This window comes from Melanostigma gelatinosum (genome assembly GCF_949748355.1).
Source record: "Melanostigma gelatinosum genome assembly, chromosome: 10".
In the NCBI taxonomy this organism is placed as follows: Eukaryota; Metazoa; Chordata; class Actinopteri; order Perciformes; family Zoarcidae; genus Melanostigma; species Melanostigma gelatinosum.
Window position 1 is genome coordinate 16,422,566 of NC_136643.1, and position 26,036 is coordinate 16,448,601.

At 40.2% G+C, this 26,036-nt stretch overlaps 2 protein-coding genes across 2 annotated transcripts; one reads left to right on the plus strand and one right to left on the minus strand.

The window, feature by feature from the left end:
• Positions 1 to 1,510: 1,510 nt before the first annotated feature.
• On the plus strand, positions 1,511 to 21,251 carry stk39 (serine threonine kinase 39; the record flags this gene model as incomplete). Its single annotated transcript, XM_079276630.1, has 18 exons — positions 1,511 to 1,616; positions 3,416 to 3,528; positions 3,846 to 3,954; positions 4,412 to 4,550; positions 4,944 to 4,999; positions 5,310 to 5,419; positions 5,654 to 5,755; positions 6,164 to 6,297; positions 6,437 to 6,485; positions 7,335 to 7,400; positions 10,130 to 10,252; positions 11,024 to 11,053; positions 11,525 to 11,581; positions 12,563 to 12,624; positions 17,120 to 17,172; positions 17,362 to 17,430; positions 18,748 to 18,812; positions 21,177 to 21,251. The coding sequence occupies 18 exons, from the start codon at positions 1,511 to 1,513 to the stop codon at positions 21,249 to 21,251; spliced, it is 1,518 nt and encodes a 505-aa protein (XP_079132756.1).
• Positions 21,252 to 24,796: 3,545 nt separating this feature from the next.
• Positions 24,797 to 25,792, minus strand: b3galt1b (UDP-Gal:betaGlcNAc beta 1,3-galactosyltransferase, polypeptide 1b; the record flags this gene model as incomplete). Its single annotated transcript, XM_079276363.1, has 1 exon — positions 24,797 to 25,792. The coding sequence occupies exon 1, from the start codon at positions 25,781 to 25,783 to the stop codon at positions 24,797 to 24,799; it is 987 nt and encodes a 328-aa protein (XP_079132489.1). The 5' UTR covers positions 25,784 to 25,792.
• Between the last annotated feature and the right edge of the window lie 244 nt (positions 25,793 to 26,036).

Genomic DNA, 26,036 nt, shown 5'->3' on the forward strand with positions numbered 1-26,036 from the left:
GTGGCAAACTACGCCACCTACTGACAGTTTGACAGCCTGTAGTTGACCTCCGGGAAGTACGATTCATAAATAATGTGACCTAGTATTCTGATGTTTTGTCAGAGAAAGAAAACCAAAGGTATATATGCAGTGAGGCGACAGTTTGTGGTGCTCTTGGACTATATTGATTCTACAGAGAGGTGTAATATCTTGTCCAATATCTTCTTCCAATACAAGGCAGTTTATCAGAGCTACATACTCCAAAATGACCTTGACGTTCAGTCAAAATATCATGAAACAGTTAACGCACATTGAATATCATAACTTCATGAAGGTAGGATTTATTGCATAGTTGCTATATGAAACTGCATTCGATTCAGCTTGGTGCAAACTGGCAACTATATGTTCCACGAGCACAGTACAAAACATTAGAATACACAATATTATTATTTTTGTTTTATATATGCTGCATGCCTCACATAACACGGAATAATAATTTGCCTAAATGTTAATGAGTAATATAATATATACTATCATAAAATATAGTACACTTTCTGCTAAATTGTACATTCATAATCTGCAGTATAATGGCAGACAAATTACAAATAGCATTCCAAAATGTTAATTTGGGAAATTATATTTCACTTTATTTTATATTTTACTTTATTTTATATTTTACTGTAATTTTTAAAATGGTTCTGCTTTTTGCATTGTGTTGATTGTTATTGATTGTTTAATGTTATGCACCGCCCGTCATGTCAAATTCCTTGTATGTGCAACATACCGTGTCAATAAACTGTTCTGATTCTGAAAACACATATTCATATTCCAATTGACTTTTCAATCGATGAGTCAATCAACAATGTATGCTCAAATGTCCAGTATGGAGCAGTGGTGACGTCCCGCAGTCACCGTCACACACTACGAGACAATATAACGAGGTAGTGGCGCCATCTACTGGCCAGTGTCGACAACGTCTCTTGCAGTCTTGACTACATGTGACATTATGAAATCGTCACACATACGTATTACTGTCTCACACAAAGCAGCTGCCAAGTCGTTTTACCTGATATGAATAAATCAACTCCAGGGGCAGTGTTTTAATCTAACAGCTGCTCAATAAATTCAATAAATTGAATTAGTTTAAATTAGGGTGCCTTTGAATCGCCTGGTAGTCTCCTAAGATTATATTATAAATTGTATATAACATTGTGAAGTAAACTGGCATGTCACTGGTGCGGCAACGTTACAGTGTGCGTGTGTGCGCATGTGTACGATCCGTTATTTTCCGGGTTGTGTCTCATCGCTCTGCTGCAGCCGCCAGATGACATTTGTAGTGAGGAGGTGAGGTCAAGTTTGACTCTCTCTCTCTCTCTCTCTCTCTCTCTCTCTCTCTCTCTCTCTCTCTCTCTCTCTCTCTCTCTCTCTCTCGCTCTCTCTCTCTCGCTCTCGCTCTCGCTCTCGCTCTCTCTCTCCCTTTCTCCGTTTGTCTGTGAGAGAGGCTTCTAGCTGGCGCAGAATCATCCTCATCATGGCGGATCAAGGCGAAGCTCCGGCTCCCGTCCTCCACCCGCAACCAGCGCTGACAACCAGCTGGCCAATTACCAGGGAGTCGTACGAGCTGCAGGAAGTCATAGGTTAGTACCCGGAGATGCGACGCATGCTGTACATGATCACGGAAAGGCATTACGCGGCGGGTTGTGAGCTGTGGATGAAGATGAGGGGCCTACCGGCTTTTTTTTCATATTCAGTAGCCTCCTCCAATGCTTTGCAATGCGGATGTGAACAGACAGCAGCGGTCTACATCAACTGTTTGTGACCCCGATCAAGTCAAATCGGTTGAAATGCAGCTTACTGCACGTGGTCGTAAATGTCTCTTTCACTCAGTGCGATCTCCGCCGCTCGATGCGCGTTTATGGCACGTGTCCAGTCTTTTAGCCATTAGTAACATCACAGATGCTGTGTAAAGCGCACAATGTGTTATTTCACTTGGGTTGTCTGTGATGGCACTTAAACAGCATTAAATAGCCCATCAACTCAAGACAAGTGGGCAATGTTTCAAATGTAACATGTCTAATTATGTCTAATTTAATGGCGAGTGAGTTCAATAGTAAAACTATTTTAACATCACTAAAACTTAAAACCTAAAAGATAAGTGAGAGACTTGACTCCTAGCAGGGCTGTACTATAATTAAATGTATAATTAAACTATTATTACCCCATGGTTTATTTTTCACATGAATACTTTAGTCTGTTAAATGTTCAAAAAGAGTGAAAAATGCCCATCACATTTTCACTGAGCCGTAGAGTGATGTCTTAAAAATGTGCCTTTTATGTCCGACAGTCTAAAAATATATATTTAATTCCCAATCATACAGAACAGAGAAAGGACGCAAGTCTTTACATTGGAGAAGCTGCAACAAACACATTTTATGATTTTTTTTATTTAATTGTTGGCAATTAATCTTCTGTAATTGATTCATTTACTTATTGTTTAAGCTCTTACAATCACAAAAGCCATGGGTCAAAGGCAGAGTGAATTTACACACGATCACTCACTTGTTAAGGTTTATATCCATATGCTCGAATAAACCCATTTAACAATATGCAGTCTGCATGTTGTTATCAGGGTTGACCTTGTGGTTGTTTCTGGCACTATCACTTGGGAGACTGTGGTTGCGCCTGTAGATTATGAAATAGTTATATATAGCCTACTGTAGTACTTTCTTCTGTATTTTCTTCCTGTAATTCAACTTTTTTTGGAGTTTAAAAAAGTTATTGTGTCCCAGCATAAATCACAGAATGCTCAATTCCAGTCTTATCGTGAACTTGCTTATTTTTAGAAATATTCATTTCGAAATAACCCAACGATGAAAATCTCAAATGTCCTCAAAGGGCACAAAAGGAAGTTGCCTGAATATTTTTGGCACATGGCCTGCACAGTGCAGATGAGCTAACGTGTCATATCATTACTGATAAGAAGTAGCGCCACAGCTGTGTGCTGCTGACTGTCCCCCCTCTCTGTTCTCATAATCGACTGTTAGGCAGTCAGATCTCATGTGTTCTCACCTTATCTACCACTAACAGTTGGAAAGGTAACATGCTGTGTATCACAGCTTCTTGGTTTCCCCCATACCCCAGCGTGGCCTGATTTGTAATAAGCCAAGTAAACAACCCGTCACACTGCAGAAAGAAATAGTGCTGCTCTCAAAGTCAGCTTGTGTCATTGTCAGCCGGCACGCATGAAAGATGAATACCATAACATAAACACGAAAGCCGAGGAACAGAGGGCCAGACAAATACCAGAAAGCCACAGAGCGACGCTGAATTCAAGAGTTTAAGAGTTTAGAGGTAGTACGCTTACAGCTGTGCGTGCTGTGAGTCCCTCTTTGCTCCGAAACACTTTGTCTGGACTCTGTTGTGCCTGTGATTCCAGGCAGCGGTGCCACAGCTGTGGTGCAGGCGGCCCTCTGTACCCCCAGACAGGAGCGCGTCGCCATAAAGAGAATAAACCTGGAAAAATGCCAGACCAGCATGGATGAGCTATTGGTGAGTACAATAAACACAGGCTTATTTTCTAAGTGGGTGTTTTCGTATTACTATCGAATGCTGTGCTGCTGCTTTTCGTCTGATACGTATAATTATTGTTCCGTGTACGTTTGAATCACGATATTCATTAATACACCTCAGAGATTGTGGTACTGAATCATTTGCTGCAAGGTTGTGTGCTTCGTTGGAAAAGGTCCTGTTGCTAAGGCTTCTTTTAGATCGTTACAAACAAAGTACAAGCTGTGATTAAAAGACGAGTCCACTGTCCATTTTAACATCATTTGACATGTCATCCTGTTCTTTCTCTCTCACAATAGAAAGAGATCCAGGCAATGAGCCAGTGCAACCATCCCAATGTTGTCACCTACTACACCTCCTTTGTGGTGAAGGATGAACTTTGGTTAGTCATGAAGCTTCTGAGTGGAGGTAAGCGTCTGCTGCCAAATCCTATCCTCTGGCTTGATAATACATGAAAGCTCAGTGAATGTGATGATAACACATGATTGTGCTTTGATCTGCTGATGACAATACAACAGCTGTCTGTGTTATAACTCCTTTATACTGTATACTTGTCTCAAATGGTGCAGCCATTCACTGTGTGCTAATTGTCTTTTGACTACTTTAATTACCATCAGGTACTTATGATTCAAATGATTGTTGAAAAGTTTTGTTTGCAAAAAAGAATCAAAAAGAGACGTCCAATTAGCATTTAACCACTAGTTCCCATTATATATCCTAAAAAAAACATCAGATTTAAATCTTTAAAAAGTCTTCTTTCAGACTGGCTTGATTGAAGTTATTAGGAAGCAGCAGCACAGACTTGGTTGCATGTTATTGTAAAAAGAAACTGAATGTCTTTGTTGCTCTGCGGTGTCTTTTTTAGGCTCCATGCTGGATATAATTAAGCACACAAACAAAGAAGAGGCCAGAAATCGAGCTCTCGATGAGCCTATAATTGCTTCTATATTAAAAGAAGTCCTCGAAGGCCTGGACTATCTGCACAGAAATGGGCAGATTCACCGGTAACACTTTTAACATTACATCTTGTTGATTGTTAGTTTTATTGTAAGAATTAAGAAACTCATTTGAAGACAACTTAGCAACGACGATCCCAGTGGAAAATGTACAAATGTAAGAATGTATAAACATATGCTGTCACTCTCTGGATAAGAGAACAAACAAATGCCTAAAGTTAAAGTTAAAATCGGGTAATTATATTTCTTGGCAAGCAGTGCAGTGGTTGTGTTCTCTGTATTGCAAGGTCACTGAGCGGCAGGCTTAAGCCCCCGTCAGCCCGTTGGGCAGAGGTCCAGGTGGTGGTGGGCTGTGGTGGGACTCGCTTACACCAACGGAAGAATCAATGCTGCTCCACGTGACTGTGTTGTCTGACTGTGTTTGTGTTTTGTTGACCTCAGGGATGTGAAAGCTGGGAACATACTACTCGGAGAAGACGGATCTGTTCAGATTGCAGGTGTGTTGAGCGCGTGATACTCCTGTTGTTAAGTTAACCCTCACCCTTCTTTAAGTTAATCAAACTAAAAGGCACGACTGCCTAAAAGATGGAACTGAATTCACAGATTTTAGGAACTAATAAGGAAAGTGATTCATCTTTAGATTAGTGTACACATGAAGGTAGTTTGACATTGAATTTTGAATTTATATACATATATATTGTCTCTTTTATGTTGGATAAAAAAAAAAAAGCCTTGACTGCAGCCCGTGTTCATTTCGACATACCCGTTGGATTCAGGTATCAGTTGGTTGTTGATCTATATTTTCAGATTTTGGAGTAAGCGCATTCCTAGCCACAGGGGGAGATATGACCAGAAATAAAGTACGAAAGACCTTTGTCGGCACGCCATGTTGGATGGCGCCGGAGGTGATGGAACACGTGAGTCTATCTCTACCCGTACGAAGAGGCAGCTGCTGGTGACGTCACACACTTCAACTTATCTCACTCCAGATGTGTTTGCCTGAGCTTGCTGCTGCTACGCTTTGCGTAAATCCATTTCCTGTTGTAATGCTATTAGTTGAATTATTTTGACACATAAACCACTGAAGTTACGACAAACATGAAGCCCGAGTGTGTTTTATGTTACAGATTATTGTAATTCTACACCCACAGGTTCGAGGCTATGATTTCAAAGCAGATATATGGAGCTTTGGGATTACAGCCATAGAGTTAGCAACAGGCTCTGCGCCCTATCACCGCTACCCTCCCATGAAGGTGAGTGTTCTGGATGTTATTATAAGGTGATATTTAATCAGCGTGGTGTCCTGATCACAGCTATTTTTGTAGCTTTCAGCAGCACTCTCAAAGGAAAGAAGAAAGAACTCATGGCTCACTAAACTTTCCTCGAAACCAACTTGTTTCTGTGAAGTTTCATCATCAGCAAAGAACAAAACGTGGAGAGACTTGACACATTCTGACGTGCTTCTTTTGCCTCAAATTGGAAAAACTAAGCAACTAATCAAGAGGCAACCTGTTATTTAAAGGAAGCCGTTGCTTTTGCTTTCCGCAACATTTCTTCTTTAGTTTCCTGCTTTGACTTTATTTTCCTCATCGACACTATTTGTGTTGCTGCTGACATGCGAGGGCTGCGGTTTTTGACCATTTCTTATTTTGTCCTGTCAGGTTTTAATGCTGACCCTGCAGAATGATCCGCCCACTCTAGAGACGGGAGTAGAAGACAAGGAAATGCTAAAAAGATACGGCAAATCGTTTAGAAAGCTAATAACTATGTGCCTTCAGAAGGATCCTGCCAAAAGGTTAGCGCCACTTTCCGCGTATCGACCACATATTTCAGTGAAGAGAGCGAATGCATCTCGTGGTCAAAAGCACCGATTAACACTCAGAGAGAGCTGTGTTGTGATGTCTTTTCAACAGTGTGCTTTGCTCCATCTTTAGGCCGACGGCCGCAGAGCTTTTGAAGTGTAAATTGTTCCAAAAGGCCAAGGTATTTGCTTTATCCATCTTTGAAGGTTTTGTTGTTTTGTTATTTCACTTATGGCCTCATGCCAACTCCAACAATGGTTTAACCCTGTATGTTGAGGTTATACCTACTTTGATACATCATACAGCATACAAAGTGTACAAGGACACTGCATTTGTCATCATATACTGTTGTAGCAATAATGATGGTAAAAGCAAAACTTAAATCTTTCCCTCAGTTCTATATATTTTACCGTGTTCGCACTACGAGCGACATGACAGCAATCTAGAGGTCACTTTCAATGGAAGCCGGTGACGTGAAACTATAAACTGAGCCTCAGCACTTGTCGCCGTGTGATGGGCGTGAGACGCCGCCAATCAAAGTGGAGCTGGTCTCTACTGGTGGCGTCAACCAATCATATGCTTTTGTTTCACCCCGTTTTGTTCCGTCCGGGCAACACTTGGCCGTTTTGTTGCTGTTGTCGCTTGTAGTGTAAACTTATTGTCCACGTCTTCGTCAATATTTAACATAACGATTTTACATTTTCCTGATGTTCTAGTTCAGAGGCATGAAAAGCTTTTCAAAAGCTGAATATCATGAATGCAAAATGGAGTAATTATCTGTATGGTCTAGGATCTAGCAGGATCTAGTACTGCAACCTGGTTTAGCCTCTGGTCTAACTTTGAACATTTTAAAGAGATAACTTAACCTTCAAAACCGTTCAGACACCATTCAAACTTTAGAGAAAATATACTTCAAAACAGAACACGTTAGATTTTTGTGACTCGTCATTAGGTTTTGATGAATTGAATCTGTCAATTCAGTCATTTAAATGATGATATTTTGATTTGTATTTGTATTTTTCTCCTGCAGAACAAAGAATATTTGATTGAAAAGCTTTTGTGTCGCGCCCCAAAGATTTCCCAGAGAGCGAAGAAGGTATGTTTACACAAACAGTCCCTGTAAAATAACTCAGTTATTGACTAAACATGAACGAATTACGGCAGAGTGCTGGGACTCGACTGAAGTCCACCAGAGTGTCGCATTTACAGTCAACACAAAGCTACGCACCCTTGACTTCCTTCAGGACCTTAAAACACTTTGTGCCTAAACTGTTGTGTAGATTATCTAACAATATGGGCCACAGCAGCAGGAGAGTCAAACGGCATAGATGCACTTACATCTTGCATCAGTGCGGCGCTCTGTACGTGGCACACTAAAAGACAAACAGGATCAAATGAATTGATAACATGAGATAACAACAAAGGAGCACTCTATTGTCAAGGTTGCTTGCTTCAGTTGCCCACTGGTCACAGTGTAATGGGAGGAAGTTCAGTTTTCAGGCACAGCTGATATTGGCTTCACATAACACTCCGCCTGGATGCCCAGGACAGGGATGGGATCAGAGGGCCGTTGCCGGAAGGCGAGAGTGGCCACGTGGTGGGGTGGAAATTCACTGACTGCTGGGGGAGTAAATGGAGGGCATGGTGGACAGCAGGGCTCCTACTGTGTATGACGTTAATGCTACGCACAGACAGGACAGGGTGTCAATAAAGAGGGAGGCAACTGTTGTGGGCGTGGCACAATGCTGTTGAGGTTTGTTGACGGGTAAAGCGGTAACTACAGGCACATTGAGCAGTCACTACAATGAATGGAAAGGCACTTATGTGTATTTACAGCTGCCACAATTTGGACTGTATTTACGTCTCTGAATCAATTGGATTGGAGAGATTGGATCCAAAACGGTGGAGCTTTGCGAATGCACTGTTAGGAGTAGAACTTATATGCTGTGGAGTCATTTTAGCCCAAAATAGAAATGCACAGTTGCTGAACGCTTTACTGTTATTAATACACTTTATTCTGCTGCGTGAAAAATAGGCAGCATGCACAGCAAACGCAGCCAGGTTAACGTCTGGTTCACTTGATATGTTCGGTGGATGAACTGTACGAGCCACAGAGCCACTGACCTTGTTGTTTTGTGCTGATTTGACCTGCGGAGTCATCCACCTTATTCATGAAGCAAACATTACCCAAAGCTTGCAGAGCCAGACTGCTGATACATAGCCGCACTTTAAATGATACCCAACTTCTCCTCCATTATTGAATGAAAAGGAGATGACAGATCCTCCGGTCAGCTGTCACCAACAAAGTCATTTGAAATGAATACTTGTATGAAAAGGAGCGAGAAACTCAGGAATAGTCTCTATAATTGCCTCTTATTTGAAATGTGACTGTAAAAAAACATCATGTTCAGAGTAATTTAATATGAAGTTATGAACTCGGTACATGTGAGTTGAGTAACCAGCAGAGGGCACCCTGACACCCACAATACAGTCTTTATTGTGGCTTACAACCGATGTGGGCTTGAATAAATGATTTGTTCCTTCATGAAAAGATGGAACTTATAAAAGGATTGGTATTGAGTCCAAATGTGTATGGTCATTGTGGAATACTGATTAAGTTCTGTATGGAAGCCTTTTAAAGCTTGATTTGAAATACAGGACATTTTACCTGAAGGGGCTTCCGTTGTCATCAGTTATTGTTCTGATATCAGCATTTATCAACACTTTCACATTCGGAACAACGTTTCTATTCTCACTCAAATATGTTTTCATACATTTTACAGTGGGATGGTTTTGTGAGCTGCGTGTTTGGTGTCGGTCTGGTGATCACGTGTGGCTGCTGGGTGCATTGATCTGTGTCTGTTCTGCTTAAGGACCCTGAGAAGGACTGGGGGAACCTTGGCTCTATGTCTGGTTTGGAAAAATAACCTGACAGTACCACAGCGTTAGTGCTTCTTTAACTTTCACTCAGTTTAACGCTGGGGCATTTATATACCCTGGCCCTTACAGTTACATAGATGCTGTCTTTTCTGCAAAGCTGGTGTTCTCATATCTTACCTCATACTGCTACACTAGTCACGTGTTCCTTGCCTTACACACTCCTCCAGACTGTAGTGCTGCAACAAGTCACAGGCTTTACCAATGACTCTGATTTATGGAGTTTTTCCTCGTACTATGCTGTACTCATTGTGCTGTACCCAACCTGAGCCAAACTGATCCAATTACTTAAAGCAACTGTATGGTTTCTACTGTGGTACTGAGCAGTTTCGTATGTCAGCAAAGTGTATACCGCCAATGTTGTGATGACGTTCATACCAGTAACCTTTGAAAATGAGCCAACAGTAAATACAACCTACAATATGTTTTATGTTGTTTAGAGATATTTTTTTTATTATTTTAAAATAAACTTTTTTTGTTAACGGAACACTTTAGCTTTACCGATGTAGGCTACAATGTCATTTATCTTGTTACACGTTTTTTTTCCAATAGTATTTGTAGATTTTGTGAAATAACAAGACATTGTTTTTGTAAAAACTGCATCATTTGGTATGTAGTAATAGCGAGAAACCGGCCAGATTCTTTGTCGGCAGCAATATGTTGCAGTCAGATTTATTAAACAGGCTCAGTGAGTTGAATGTGTCTTTGCAAATAAACGTATGTTACAAACATGCAGCTCGGGTTGCCAGTTGTTTTTCTCCGCTCATCACAGGGCTCTAAATTGAAGGGCCTGTACGAGAATCATGGGCAAACCACAATGTACATACGTGTTCAATTAATAACTGTGAATGACGTCATGAAGTGTGCTGGCTGTGTGTCACGTTCCAGGTGCGGAGAGTCCCGGGCTCCAGCGGCCACCTTCACAAGACAGAAGACGGAGACTGGGAGTGGAGCGACGACGAGCTGCACGAGAGCAGTGAGGAGGGCAAGGCCGCGGTGAATCAGGGCAGGGTGAGTGGGACTCCACCAAGGCCAGCCGCAGCAGCGTATATTCTTTCATATTTACTCAGGATTCTTATAGTCATCTTCAAATGAACAGGTGTTATTAAGTTTTACAACACAGCATTCATCATCGAGATTATTTGTTCGATTCAGCTTCATTTGTCATTGTAACAGAGCTGCGACATGCACATTGATGTTCAGACTTTGAGTCGTTAAGGTGTTGTTACCCGTACGTTATGTGGCCTCCACTCTGTCTTTGAACCTGCACATTCCTTCCCTCCCTGATCAGTAGGTTTTTTTTGTTTTTTTTGGGAGAGCAGATGGCTTATCTCTGAGAGCCCGTCATAAGGTCGCTGTAATGAGCTGGAGGACAGCTGCAAGGATTTGAGACAGGAGGAAGTAGGCAGCCATGATCAAAGAGCCCTTTGATAGAGATTCCCAGCTTCAATGTGTGATGCAACAAATCACATGTTACCAGAAATAAGATGAAGTTTAAGATGATTTACGTTGTGGATGATAGCGTTTTACAAGGTTGTGTTTTTAGCTTCTTTGCATCGATCACAGGCTTGTTTCTAATGATAGCAGTTGTAGTTATTCTTTCAGAAAAAAAGAAAAGCGAAAAATAGTTTTTGACTGAACGCTGGAGAAACAGATATATATAAAAACTAAGGTGTACATTACAAGATTTTTGCCCATTGAGAAACTGAAAAAGGAAATAAGTCATTATTATTGCTGTGTGATATAAAACAATCTAAATGTGTGTTTGATTTTTCCCTCCAGTCACGAAGGGTCAGAGATGAGGCCAAAGATGTAAGTTAGCTCTCTCATATACCAATTTTAAAATGCAACCAGCAATATAAATACTTTTTGCTTTTCATTTTGGTTAAAAGTCAAGGAGACAAATAAGCCGTATCCTTTCTGCTGCTGTATAACGTGATATCTTGGCAGGAGGGTATTTTTGGAAATGCAATTAAATTGCCTACTTTGGCTGAAGCTTGCGTAAGAATAATGAACTTAATTATGAATGTTTATTGCACCACACACACTTTTATGCAGTTTAATCAAAACAGTCAAGCACCTGTTTTAGAGTCTGACAAAGCCAGCAAATTGCTCCTCATTGATCATTTTGGGATGACTTTCCTGTGCCAACATGTTTTAAAGATATATATATTATATTTGTATATATATATATATATATATATATATTTTTTTTTTTAATTTCTTTTTACCATGGATGTAATAGCATTTTCACAATAATGCATCTCATTATGTTCCTCCTAGAATGAGGAGAATGCCAACAATGTCCCTATTGAAGGGTTGTCTATTCAGCATCCCCAGGTGAGGGATTCAGCAGCATCACTAATTTGTCATGATTCACCAACCTTGATGCCACCGTGATTGCCTGTGTGTGTGTGTGCGTGTGTACGTCCGTGGGTGTGCATACTGCGCTGTGCTTGCTTGTGTGTGTGTGTGGCTGACATGCGTGTCGGTAGGAGGATATGTGCGTGTGTACATGTATGAATGTTGGTCTCCTGGAGGGATGCTCTCAGCACCAGTAACTCCGAGTGAATGGCTGTCTGCCTGACTGTGCCAACTCAGTGTCTAAAGACTCACTGCCATTGCAACCGATTTTCTAAGGCCGTCGTCTTTCTTGAAAAGAAGCCAAAGCAGTTTGAGGCGTCATCTTCTTCTCCAGTCAGAGAGTTACTCAGCAGTCATTCCTTGCCCCTAAAGTCCATTCTTTGCCATACAAAGAGACAATTAGTAATATAGTATTCACAACGGTGATATATTATCACACATACAACTTTATGTATTGTAAAGATGTACAAATACTGATATCAGCCCAATACTGACTCACTTACCTGGATTGAGTATTATTGACCGTATTGGACACCATTATCTTCATATATAACAATTCAGTACATTTGTATCTATGTATTTATTTGTTACATTTTGTTTTACATAGTTAGCAATGCAATGTTAAAGTCAACACTGGTATCAGATCGGTGCTCGTTATTGGCCAATATCCAAAGCCCAGGTATCGCTATCGTCCCTTATGTATTCTTCCTTTTCTTTTCCCACACAACTTTTCCTGCAGCTGCGACAGACATGAGACATTTTCCAGAAAAATAAACCGCATGGGCACAGTGTGCCGTCATTAAAGAATGTTCTGACTGTATTTTCATCTTCCAGAACCTCTTTCTATGCAGCACAAGCTGTGCCTAAAGCTTCTTTAAAATGTTTTTGTTGGTCTGATCTCTGCGTCCATTAGTGTGCCACGTAAACTGCCCCATCATCAGATGTTTTCTCGTGCAGGTGGAACCGTACGGGAACACACCCTACATTGAAGGTGCTGTGAACATGGTGCTCCGGCTAAGGTGAGACAGATTGTTGTTTTCAGATCGTTTTCTCAATCATTGGTTGATACACAAGGCAATCTTCGCCGTTTCTGTGGAGTACAAGCTGAAATGCATGAAATTAGTTGTTATGTTTCTGCATGAATCATCACTTCGCTTTGTGCTAAACATGCAGGCCATTAATAGACCTAATGATCTTTGCCTGCTAGGGAGGGGATCTGGATCCTTTCATCTCCCTTTGCCTCACCGGTTGTGTTGTAGGGAGGAGTGGGGTACACTCCATTGGTTTTCTGGCTGTGCTCCACAAGCTGCTTTCCTTCTTTCAAAGCACCCGTTGCTTCTTGCTTTAGTATCCCAGGCGTTACTGTTCACCAATACATTTGAATGGAAAAGTGGAGGCTTGTGATTTGGCCTCAGAATGATCAATGTGGACACTTCCTGTTGGAAAACAACAACATTTTGCTCCCTTTTACTTTAACATATGTAATAAGGGAATGAAAGGCAAGTGTACACGTTAGAAATATAATACCTGTATATCATGCACATTATATCGTCTCTCTTACGAAGGCTTAGTAGGTATGCAAACACACCGATAGAGAAAGAGAGAGGACATTTTAGGGGTTCAACACACAGACAATAGCGTTGCCTGTATTTCTCCGATGAGCTGGTCGCAGAGCACACTCATGGTTGAACAGACATCTGAAACACACTCTGCCGGCATGCAACAGGGGGCAGCTCACTGTTTAACAAAATAATAGAAATACTGTTATCCTGTTAACTTGAGAATGAGTTTTTAAAAAGGTGTCAAAGCAGAGTTGGGTGGAAAATGAATTCATTTCTACAGATAAATGCGTTCACTGTATTTAATATAATCCCAGGATTAGGCTGTCAGATCATCTCTCTGGTCTGTCAGATGGAATATTCAGTATTAGAGATGCAAACATGTGACGGATGCCTTCTTAGATGTGAAGCCATGAAGCCTGATCACATTTGTTCTTCAACATATGAGGTTTTCAAAGGCTAATATATGCCCTGGTGGATTATCATGGCCTTTCACTATATACACTCTTCTTTGACATGCTCGCCAGTATGATATAGGATAGGATTTTCCCATTGTGCTTTGTATTCCTCTTGACTAAAAATAATACAGTTGAAAGAACATCACATGATATTTGAAGTAGCAGCAAGATACAAAAAACCTTTTGAACAGATTAATATCTGGGTCAGGTTGTCAGTTGTCAGGTAAGATATAAAACGAACACATAAGTAAGTTGGGAAAAAAACAACCAATCAACCCCAATTGGGAAAATCATAATGTTAAATAGTGAATCCATGAAAGATAATTGCATCTGAGAGAGCAAAATAAACAGCTGGATTGTCTCCGCTCTCTTCTGATGAGGGAGTTTAGCTGATTAACATGAATTTATGGTAATACGATCCCATCTGTGTAGCGGAAATGGGGGATCAGCAGCATGATTGGATATTTGTCAACATTTAGCTTGGAACTCATTCAATCTTTTTCCTTTTTTTCCTTTCTTTTTTTTTTACAAAGGCACAGAGGTCTCCTGAGAACAGTATAGTCAGCAGTTTGAAGGAGAAGTTCAGACTTGCATAATATGCTTGCTGTTGGTGCATTGTCATTGGAGCTTAAATGGCCAAAATAGCACAGATGCAAATTGATTTCACGAAGCAGTTCAGTCTGGAGGTGACACTTACATGTTTTCTAAAGGTTCTTCTATGAAATAGGGTAACTAGAACTCGACTTAATTATGTCATAGTAGCTCCTAAAATAGCTTCTTCATCAATTTTAGAGAAAGGTTGGTGCCTGCAATGTCAGCCATTAGCCTGAAGTTTGCAGCTTGCTGCCATCTCACTGCTAGTACAATAACAAGTCCATGATCCCTCATTCGCTATAAACCCTCGGGATCCGCTAGCAATTAGTTAGAATTAATTAACTGTATGTGACCTCTGACAGCCAGCTTCCTCTCCAGTGCCTGGGGGCGGCTAACGAAGGGAAACCCCTGTCTCACGCAGCATAAGTAAAGTTATTATCAAAATTGAGAAGAAAATGGGTAATGAAAGAAATAAAGACAATACAGAGGTGACAAAAAAATACCACAACATGGCTCCGATATCACGTCACCCAATGCATTTACTTATGTCTTGACTGGTTTCATCTGTCATATCTTTTTTCACCAAAGAAAATAGATCGTTGAGAGACTAGAGGATTTTTTTCCAATAATTAATAACAAATACCATGGTTCTTTCCAGGAAGATGCTTGGAAATGATAAGGAAAATATAGGGAAATTATTGATCCTTAAAATGTAGCTTTACCAGTAAGGGTTAGTTGCATCCCTTTTCCCTTTTAATGTTTCAACACAGAGTTTTTTTGCAAGAACAAAACTTTTTTTTAATCTGTGCAAAACCTGGATTTAATCTCTAATTAGTGCATATAATTGCTTGCCTGAACGTATTCCTTTGCATGTGCTTTCTGCCATGTGATATGCTATTAAGATATGAGATTTAGGTACTTTTTCATGTCATAACAGTGGATTCTCTATTTTAGCTGTTTTGTTAGTGTGCGTAAGAAATGTGCCTCTCTGTCAGTGTGACATGAAGTGTGGAGTAAAGCTGTGCATCAACACAGTAGGGCATCTGTGTGTTGCATTTTTCTGCGATATATATTTATTTTTCCTGCCTGAAAATCCCAGTTGGCTCCGCTGCCACCTCTGTGACAGCCAGCAAATGCATGTCTGGGATGTATTGACAAACCATATACCTGGTGTACACGTGGGACTATTTTAAAAGATTGTTTGCCAATTAAATGTGTTTTGAAGCCTTCACCTGAAAGCACAGACATGTTTGGTAGTGAGAAGGCAGTATGATCACGCTGTACGTTTTTTGTTCAAAATGATTTGTCATGAACCTGTCATTGTCCAGTCATCTCACATACTAACGCAAGTCAGTCCACAATGGGTCAAAACTAAAATGTTGGGTTGGTGGGTGAAATGCTAATTTTACTGCTGTTGAGAGAAACATTCACTCTTCAGAGTGGTATTTAAAAAGGATGCAGATTATAGTCGTGATTTATTTGGGAACGATTTCCATCCTATTTACATACATGTTGCCTTGACAGCCTTGGCAATGTGCACCCTCCGCTTCTTCTCCTGGAAAAATAAATGTTGTTGACGTCCATCTGCTCCACTGCTGCTCTGCTTTTTACCGTTTTTTCCTTTTTCAAAATGCAACTCTCGAAAAAAAGTCAGGTTGATACGAAATTCTCACTCCCACCATGTTGTATAGACTTTCTACTAACAAACTCATTGCAGATATGTCTTTACTTATGAATGTGTTGAATTATGGCTCCAATCTCAACTGAAAGTCGTGGGCTGGCCGTGTGATTTATTTAACCTACAAACCGAATTAATCTTCTCCTGCCACACTTCTTTTGGGCAGCACTGCACGTCCTGCATTTATCAGCACCCGGCTACTCCCCCGTCACACACAAATTCTGAAGACAGATTTCAAATGCAAGTGATGCAAATGAATGCAAACTGATGCTGCAAAGAGGCTGCAGGGCACATTTCATTGATGCAATCAAGCAATACGGGCCTTCTTCTTTTTTTTTTTACATTTTACTGCAGTCTAGGGTTGAGGATATGACGTACCACCTCACAGTTGCAGCTACATTATAGCATTATGTAAAAACTAAAATGACATCGTGAGGAAAAATTCATTTTCAGTATAATGTCCATTACCTTTTTGTGGTAACTCATTTACCTAATCATTGTAAAAAGGTGATTTACATCTATTTCAAACAATGAATCAAACTGACTGTGACATGAAAGGAGTAGCTGGTAGTGACACCATCTCTTCGGAGCATTTTAGTGCCTTTCAGCTCATTTATTTGGTTTTCTTGCCAGTGAATTTACTCTTTTAGTTCACTCTCACAGCTCCTATCAGTGCCCTTTCTAGCAAAAAAAACCCCCAATAAAATCCTGTCCAGCACCAAATGACACACAGACAAAGATTGTGACTGGCAGGTGTACATAGGGGAGCAAAAATGTGGCAGTTATTATTATATTTTCCAAAAACAGCGTCTAAAGTAGAGCAAATATTAGACTGCCATTTGTTAGGTGAACACAAACACGACTCAAAATGAATGTTAATATCGCTGCTTGGTGAGTAAATATACCACTGTTGGCAGCATGTTCCCCACATCAATTCATGATAGTATGTCAATGTTGTGTTTACAGCTTCTTTCCACTGCCCCCAAGTGGCCACAAAAAATAATTGAATGCAGGTTCAGCAAGTTCACATAAGTCATTTTCATGTCTCCACTCAGCCCCTGTCTCATGGTTGTTTCCTAATGTTCTGCAGCTGTTGCTCCTTGTTTTTTGCTGCCACAGGAGACCCATAAAAACTCAGCTGTTAATAGACAGAGCGGCAAAAAAATGCATGTCTGACATTTTCGATACTCCTTGTGCAATCACACTTTTCTGACTCTTCTTTCAGGAACTCTAGGAAGGAGCTCAATGACATCCGGTTTGAATTCACTCCTGGCCGAGGTAAGAGCTCTGCCTATATGGATTTAATTGTGCTATTCCCTTTGTGATAACATCTTCAGGTACTGTGAATTGTTGTGTCGGTAATGGCAGTGTTTGTGCTCTTGACAGTATCTTATTCAATATCTAACACAATTACCTTCTCAGGGGAATGCTGCAGGCCTAATATTTGTCATTTTACTCCCTCACTAGACACGGCTGAAGGCGTTTCCCAGGAACTGATCTCGGCCGGCCTGGTCAACGGGCTTGATGTTGTAGTTGGTAATGTCACACATTTTTATTCTGGTGAATTGCGTTGCCATACTGAGATGACATGGCGTTTGATTGCATTTGTCCACATAACCTGACATAGCTAAAATACATAGAAATTAATATTTTTTTGTATACATTGCGTCTCAGATATGGTATGGGAAATGATCAGATCAGATATATATTTTATATAAATATATATATACACATACTGTATATACCATATATATTTTTTTTAGTATGATGTTTATATATGCAGCTCGATGCTTCATATATACATGTGTGTATGCATGCCAGAGCATACATGCTAATTACAGGAAGTGGTTAGATATTTAGTAACATAGTTTGTCCGTCCATCTGATAAGCAGAGGTGACTAACTGGTGACTAACCTGATACATTTTGATGATGTAATTATAATTTCCCATCATCTAAAATCCACCTCTATTTCAAACACACCTTCCATATTCCTTACTATGTGAGTCCCTTTTTTTTGTACTTCTTGAATCTTACTTTTTTAATTTCATTAAATCTGGGATTTTAGTTTTTTCTCTTCGTCATTTCCTTCATTGCTGTAATTCTCAAGATTATTAACAGATTATTTTCATCTTGACTAAGAGCAGTTGGAAGTTGTCCTAGTCTGATATGCGCTGGCTTCATATACAGAGTTTTTCTGTTAAAAAAATACCCCTCTATGAACTTAAAGACATCTAACCAAAATGTGTTTAATAATTTGTATTACTTTCCGCACAGTTCTTTCAGCACTGCAAGCTTAATCTTTTTATATATTTAATATAATAAAATAAATCATTTCTGGCGTGACGAAGTATCTCATATTTATTTTCCAAGCAAATTCTCTTCAAAAATAAGGAATTGGTGAATTTGTTTAAATTTAATTAGACATCTGTTTCCATTCTTCATCTGTTATTTGTGTTCCCAGCTGTTGTCTCTTCTTTCTCTTGTAAGATTGTATACTCGTGGCCGTTGCATTTTTAAATGTTCCATTGTAATAGCTCATGACATGTTTCAAAAGTGGAAGAATATTCTTGTATCTGTTTACTTTTTAATAACTTCTTATTTGCAAGTATCTATAAAATGATTATTTGGTATATTATATCAAAAGAATCCATCTCATATTCAGTGAACATTTGCCAGAATTAACAAATCCTTTTTTAGCCCATGTACTAAAGACAGTATATATATTAATTTGGTTTAAAATATCTTCTGGTGTTATTAGTGACACTAAAGTTCTGTTCTTCTGTTCTACAACATGTACTGAAATGTTTGATGCTATTTGAACATAATGTTATCGTACGCCCTCTACATTACAGTTTCTGCGAACCTTCAGAAGATTGTAGATGACCCAACTACCTACAAAGTATTGACCTTTAAGCTGGTGAGTTTCCAAGTGATTGACGGCTGATGACAACCCTCCTGGGTTCATCCTGGTCCACAAAGTCAAGAAATAAACAGCTTTTTAATGAAAGGTTCAGTGAGGAATGTGAGGGTTTGAGTTATTAGAAAAGCTTCAGCATGAACCAACATCTGTTGCTGAATGTTTTTCAGTTCATAAATTATTTTGAGAATGTTTTGTTAGTGTTACTTATTCATAGGAGGGGGCGTTGTTAATTAAGTTATGTAGGCGGAAACAAAAAAAAAGCAGAACTCAACCAAGCAAAGTAAAGCACGCAGATCATTTGCAGCAAAAAAGGCAAGCGTTTGGGTGTATTTTAGATAAAACAACTTAATTAGCTTTGCATGACGTAAGTGACTATGAAGAAAACTCCCAGCTACCGGATCGGGTGAAGAAAATAACTCCATCCACACTCCGTTTCAAAAGAAGCTTTTTAGATGACAGTGGCTTTGCCTGGTACTAACGTTGCAGAAGAGAAGATGTTCTCCACCTTTTTTCAAAATGCACAGACAGAGAAAGACATAGGCATGTCGCCTATGTGCCATTTCAAGAAGTCACCTTTGTATGACTATTAGAAAAACAATGACAATTATTTTGGGAAAAAAGGTGAATTCTTTTGGATTTTACAAAAATATGTAAATTCTGTCTTATTGACCTTTCTGTGATTGTGGGCAAACAACGTCTGTGCTTTGGATCACAGTGCTTTACCTCTCTGCCATGTTTGCCTCATCGGCAGCTAGTGAGTGTTGCCGGTGGACCAGTCTCTAGAGAGGCAGAGTGAGGCTGCCGTTTCCATATGTTAACCCTGTTCCACTGCACACATTGTAAAAACCTCACTGCGGCTCAACTGGGGCTTTCTAAACCAAGAGTTCCAGGTACAGGGTCCCAAAACCCAGGAAGTGTGAATAATTACCCTCGCCACGGGGACTGTTCATGACACTTTATGCAGGCCACTTTATGGTGTGGGTGGCACGAGAGCAACTTAATGACCTAAGTGAAGAAGAGGTCACTATAGACTACCTGTTTTTCACATCCCTCCATGTTGATCAGACAACTGCAGAGCTCTCAGTCCCCCACAGAGATGGAGTGTCTCTTCCCAATCAGGTGTGAATTGCAAAAGGCAGGCAGGTGTTAGGCCACCCATTCACACTGGCTTCTCCACGGGAGGAGAGCTGAATGAGAAAGAAAAACTTCCTTCGACAGATCTAAATGCACACTGCCTTCAATATTGCCTCTGCGAATAGCATCTAAGCCGCCTGAAATTGGGGTGAGATGCAGGTGCTGGAAGGTTGAACTGTGGGTAAAATAAATAGTGTGCTTTTTCACTGGCAGCTGGTAAGTTTAGGGATGATGCAATACATAAAACAGGAAAGAACCTCACCCAAACTGTAGCCAATAAAGTTAGAAACACACTATTACATTGAATATCATTGTATGTCATTGCATTAAGAATTCTGCATTGGAACTAAGGAGACGAGCTCAAACCATGAAAAGCAACCCCTGACCAAAAGTAGACGTATTGATTGTTTGTATGATACATACAGTTTGATGATATATGATAAGTGATATAAATGTACAGATATGCAGAGATCCAAGCACTTAAACTTCAAAATGTTTTATTTACACATTTAATCCAACTGCAGAATAGCGATGTTGTGACCGGATAAGGTTCTGCTGACATAGCACTAAAATGCATCAGATTGGCTCTTGGCCAGATGTTACCATCCACATTAAAAAACACTCACTGACATTATACAATTGTAAGTGTGCAATTTTTAAAAACCTTTTAGAACGATATCATTAAAGTTTGCACGGCCTAAAAATGATAGTTCGAAAATAATGCTTGCAATATTTTATATTTCTGTCATTGTCAATAATACTCATGACCAAAACCAGCCACGCTTTAGTCCATTTCTCAATACTTACTTTAAGTAATAATTGTTCTACTGTTATCAATTATAAATAATAACTCATAAAATAATAGTTTCTCATAAAATAATAGTTTCCAAATACTTTGATAGAAATATACGTACGTTCCTAAAACAGCTGGGTACTCTGGTTTTTAGAAAATGTTACTGAACAGGAGATAATTGATTATTCAGGCTTTGGCTATACAGACACACTATTAGATGGTGGGATCAATTCATTGTTGGGATCAATTCATTGTTGTTTCTTTGTTGAGTTTTTGAAAAAAACACATTTTGGGAAGTAATTAACTTGCAGTTGTTTCAATCCCTTGATGAATCCAGGGTGTAACACCACAGCGGGTCGAGAGCTTTTGCAGGATTCGTGTTGTTGATGTTGATTAGCAACGTTGACCCTCGCCATGTCTTCCTCCTCACGCAGGCTTCGGGCTGCGACGACACGGAGATCCCGGACGAGGTGAAGCTGATCGGCTTTGCACAGCTAAGTGTTAGCTGATGCCCTCTTCATGCCTGAAGCAGGTGAGACAGTGGGGGAGACAGTTCAGGGCAGACAGACTGAGGAACACGCCATCACTTCCTGCAACATCTTCCCCAGCACCCAACCTGAAAACACCCCCCCCCCCCTCACTCCTTTTCACCATCCCTGACCCCCAAGCTCGGCCACCGCCCCACCTACACCTCCTTAGCGCCAACTTCCCTCCTTACCGTCCCCTGACCTTTAACCTTAAACACATTCCACGGCCTAGCGCACAAAGCGGGATCAGGAGACAGCCCAGGAACTTAAAGATGTACTCAGGTGGTGACATAAGGTGATTGAGATGTAGCTTTGAATGTTTTATTTATTTTTTTCTTTGACTTGTTTTACGTCACATCATACCTTTGTGTTCAGCGAAGCTCTCATTATTTATTGACATGAGAAAGTATTTTTATGATGTTTCTCGTGCTGTTTTGTTGCCATAGTGAAAACAAATTGACTGGCATCTCACAAACGCACTCAGTTGTGAAGTTTCCCCGGGGTCTTTGACAGAATGTAAGATTTAGTTAATTCATGGGGGGAAAGCACATTTTCACAACAACATAATGAATGTCTAAAAAGAGAACGAGTTGTATTTCTGTGTCGAGACCTGTTTTACACTGACAAGAAGGGAACCGTGTGCTTGAGAGTGCAGGGGAAACAAATAGAAGAGACCTGACTGTGTTTAATTTGCTGCTCTTGACAGTGCTAATGCTTCAAAAATGTTAGAGGTGCCTTGTTAATTTTTCTGTGCCTAAGAAAGTAGACAATGAATGAGCGTACACAAAGAGCTGAACCTGCTGATTACCATTTCAGTTCGAGTCAAGTATTTTAACATAATGAGACAAGCTACAATGCACTTTTGGGCTTCGTGTGTGCACCCAACAAGCAGATGCTTAGCCCCTGGAGACAAGTTTAACTAGTGTGCTTTTGTCATCAGACAAATGAAACACAACAGAACCTGCAGTCACGTAATCAGCTCTGGTTGACGTGTATTCAGATGAAATACGTCAGTTTAATTTTCTTGCACTGTCCTGCTGCACTACAAAACCCTTTGTTCCCAAACAAAATGTAGTAGTTGCTAAAATGTACTGTATGACAATGCATCTGGAGATGAAACCAAAAGGCAACTATTGAAAGGGTGACAAGCCATTTGTTTGTCCAAACAAGTCCAGCTCTAAATTATTTTTTATTAAGTGTTGAGATGGTAAATATTAACTTCTACTTAATTCTTTATTATGAAGTAATTGATTGTGTTTTCTATGTACAGTATGTGTCCCATTTCAGCATATAACCCCTGTTCCCTCTCTATAATCAGCTGATGTCAAATTTCTGACGAAGAGCCACAATAAAGAATTGCTATTATTTAAAAAAGAAAAGTGTGGAGTTTTTACTATTTGCTCGCAGTGTCATAACATACTCAGTCATAACTTGATACCACCTACCGTAAAACTCAAATATCATGATTTTGAGGTTGATTTTTTTATGATTTCGTGGAGATATTGGTCATAAAAGGCACAACTCTAAATTTTCCTCACGGCAGCATTTGCCAATTTTACAGCATGGACTTTTAAATCAAGTACATTTTTTTAGATGGCCCAATATCACAAATTTGCTTCAAGGGGTTTTACAATCTGCAGAGGATGCAATACCCTCTGCCCTTAGACCTTTCATGCGATTAAGGAAAACGTTCCCACAAACCTCTCTAACAGGGAAATAAACAGGGAGGAAACCTCAGGAAGAGCTTCACAGAAGGGATCCCTCTTCCAGGATGGAATGATATAAAATAGATGTTTTATGTAGAAAAAATAATTATGAGCAAAAGTAATATTTTTCTTGTTACAAATGAGAAGTTGAATTCATGAGCAACGAAATGCACCATTGCTCAATTTAATACAATCCTTGTTATCCAAACTTGGCAAACTTTAGATATATATTACTGTGTAACCAACGATATAGAGTGAGTTTGATGACTTTAAAGCCTCATCTCTAGTTATGCTTTTGTTAAACTATAATTTTAGATTTGTAGCCAAATCCGTTGCTCAAGAAGCTACGCATTTGGCTTGAAATAGCTAAATAATTTAAAATACTCCCTTCTGTGACCACAAAACAACCTGTTCTTTAATTACAAACACACTGACTTCTTCTTCAATAAACGTAAAGTAACCTCCTGTAAATGTATAACGGGGAACTCAAAACAGGCAACAAGTGAAAGCAGTAATGTAACTTTAATTATTTGTTTTTTAATATAAAAAACATACAATATATAACAACCCCTTGAGGGATGGATGCTTTTCACAGTAAATGTCACATTAGCTTTTAATACTACAAAACCCTTTGAAAAAAAGAAATGAAAATTTGACCATGAAAGCCACATTTTCTGAGAAGCACAAAATCTTTCCATGATGTCAGTAGCAGCGCTTTCAGTAATGACTGATATGCCAGATACATCCACTGATACATCCAGTCTGTAATGGCCTTAGCTACAGCTAAACTCCTACTTGCACGACGTGACACTGTATTTCTCTTGATATATGGAGGAGGCGATGCGCTGCGATAGTTGCTGACATACAGAAATCATTAACCAAGAGCAGCAGCTGGAGTAACGAGCTGGTAGCTGACACACACAATTACCTCAAGTACAAAAAAATGTCAAAGAGGAGAAAAAAAACTGAATGCATCTAAAAAAAACAAAATATACATCTGGCTTTATCGGAGAGAAGAGGCAGTTTATAACTTATAAAAGTATGTAAACAAAAACATCAGGCAAAATTCATGAATAAAAGAACATCCTACGTGGTTTCACTTTTAGCAAAAAAAAAATATCAAATGAACTTTCATCGTGGTTTGGTCTGTTGGGAGGTAATATACTGCATATATTCAACTGTGTTTATTATAAAGATGAAAAAAGGGCAGAGCAGCTCGCGTGTCTGTTTTACCTCCACAGACAACCTGGTTCGTTGTTCGATATGATTACTGTTTGCGCTCTCGTATAATATTATAGTTGTGATATAGTAATTTAGTGCCTAATTGATTCCTGCACAGAAATTGTCTTTTTAGCTTGCAGGAACATCAGAGTGCTTACTCAGCAGCCATGCAGCTGGTAGAGATCCAGTGTCTTGCTCAAGGACACTTTAGCAGGGCTTGAACCAAGGTTGTCTGCTTTCAAACACAGTCTCTACCCATCAGGCCACACTACTGAATGCTTCACACTGATTGACTTAATGCTTAGAAGGAATAATCTGCTTAAATTTTGTGCCTGGAATACAAAATGACTTTTCAGCAACAAACGCCACGTTTTGATGATGCGTGAGAGAGTACGCGCTTTACAAGCCTCATGCATTCATTAACAATCGTGATGCATGATCAGCAGAGATAGACATAGATGGATGCGAATGAAAACATTTGTCATCAAATAGAGACTTGCAGCAGCCGTCAGTGTTTTTACATTACTCACTGTGATGAGATTTGAAAAGGAGGAAAAAGGCAAAGAAAAAGAAGTTGTTGTTCAGTGGCCCTTGGGTCTCTTAACATCTCAGGTGCTTCTTGCTGGACATGTCGTTCCAAATGCGGTGCATCTCCTCCGGGGAGATCTGGTGCACGGTGATAACCCGCCTGTACCTGCAGAGACTGTAGGCCATTTTCCAGTGATTAAAACCACTGTTCTGATAGGGGTGTATACCCAGCTTACGCAAACACAGTCCCACGTACACATCCTCCAGGTGCAACAGTCTTGTGTGTAATGAAGTCTTGAAGATGAGCTCAGCAACGTCCGTTGAGAACACGTAGCCGGTGCCCGAGCAGAAAGGCGGGTACCTACTGTCGGGATACAAGTCCCTGGACATATACCACTTACTGCGCATATCCCTTATGGGACCACCGTTTATAACATAGCCAGTAAAATATCTCCGCCTTGGCTTGGTGGTGGGCTTCAGGAGCTTGTAGATCAGATTGTCCATGTTGACAAAGATGTCGCTGTCGGTCTTCATGACATACTGCGCTTTGGGGCAGAAGGTAGCCACCCAGCGCATGCCCATCATGGTCTTGAGGGTGAGGTTGTGGTAGGAATCAATAAAGTCCTCCACCACAATGTCATGGAAGATCTGGCTCTCCTGCTCCACCATCTGGTTCAGGACGGGGTCTGTGTTCCTGCCCAGCAGAAAGATGGTGAGGATGTTGATGTCGCCGAAGGTGCTCTCATCCCCCCAGGTCTCCCGGATGGCCTGTCGCGCATCGAACTCCTTGTGTGTGGTGCTAATGAGGATGACCAGGAAGGGAGCGTCACTTTCGCACTTCTTCGGCTCATTGATGACAAATTCAAAGGCATGTGGGTTAAGGGAGCGGGTGTGGATGTTGGTGAAGGTGATGTTTTTTGGGGGTTTCGCAGCCTTGCGTATAGGCACAGACATGTGGCCGACATAGGTGCCCATCGGGCGAGAGATACTCAGGTACCACAGAGCGCTCGCCCAGCAGACCACAGTCAACAGGTATAAACATGAGACTTTTGAAGGCATTATGCTGCATTTAGGTGTGTTTTGATCAGCAGGATCTTATAAAGCTTTCTTTCCATTAGCAATGTTTCACCCAGCGAGGCAGCATGAAGCTGCTCCAGCGTGCAGTTTGACATTAATTGTCAGTAATGGATTACTTCAGAGAGAAGTGATGCTGTTTGTGTTTTAATGCAAAGCACTTTAACAGCATATGGATATCCAATTTCTCTTGATGACATTCTTCTTCCCCATTTACATCTGAAAGAGAGAGAGATAA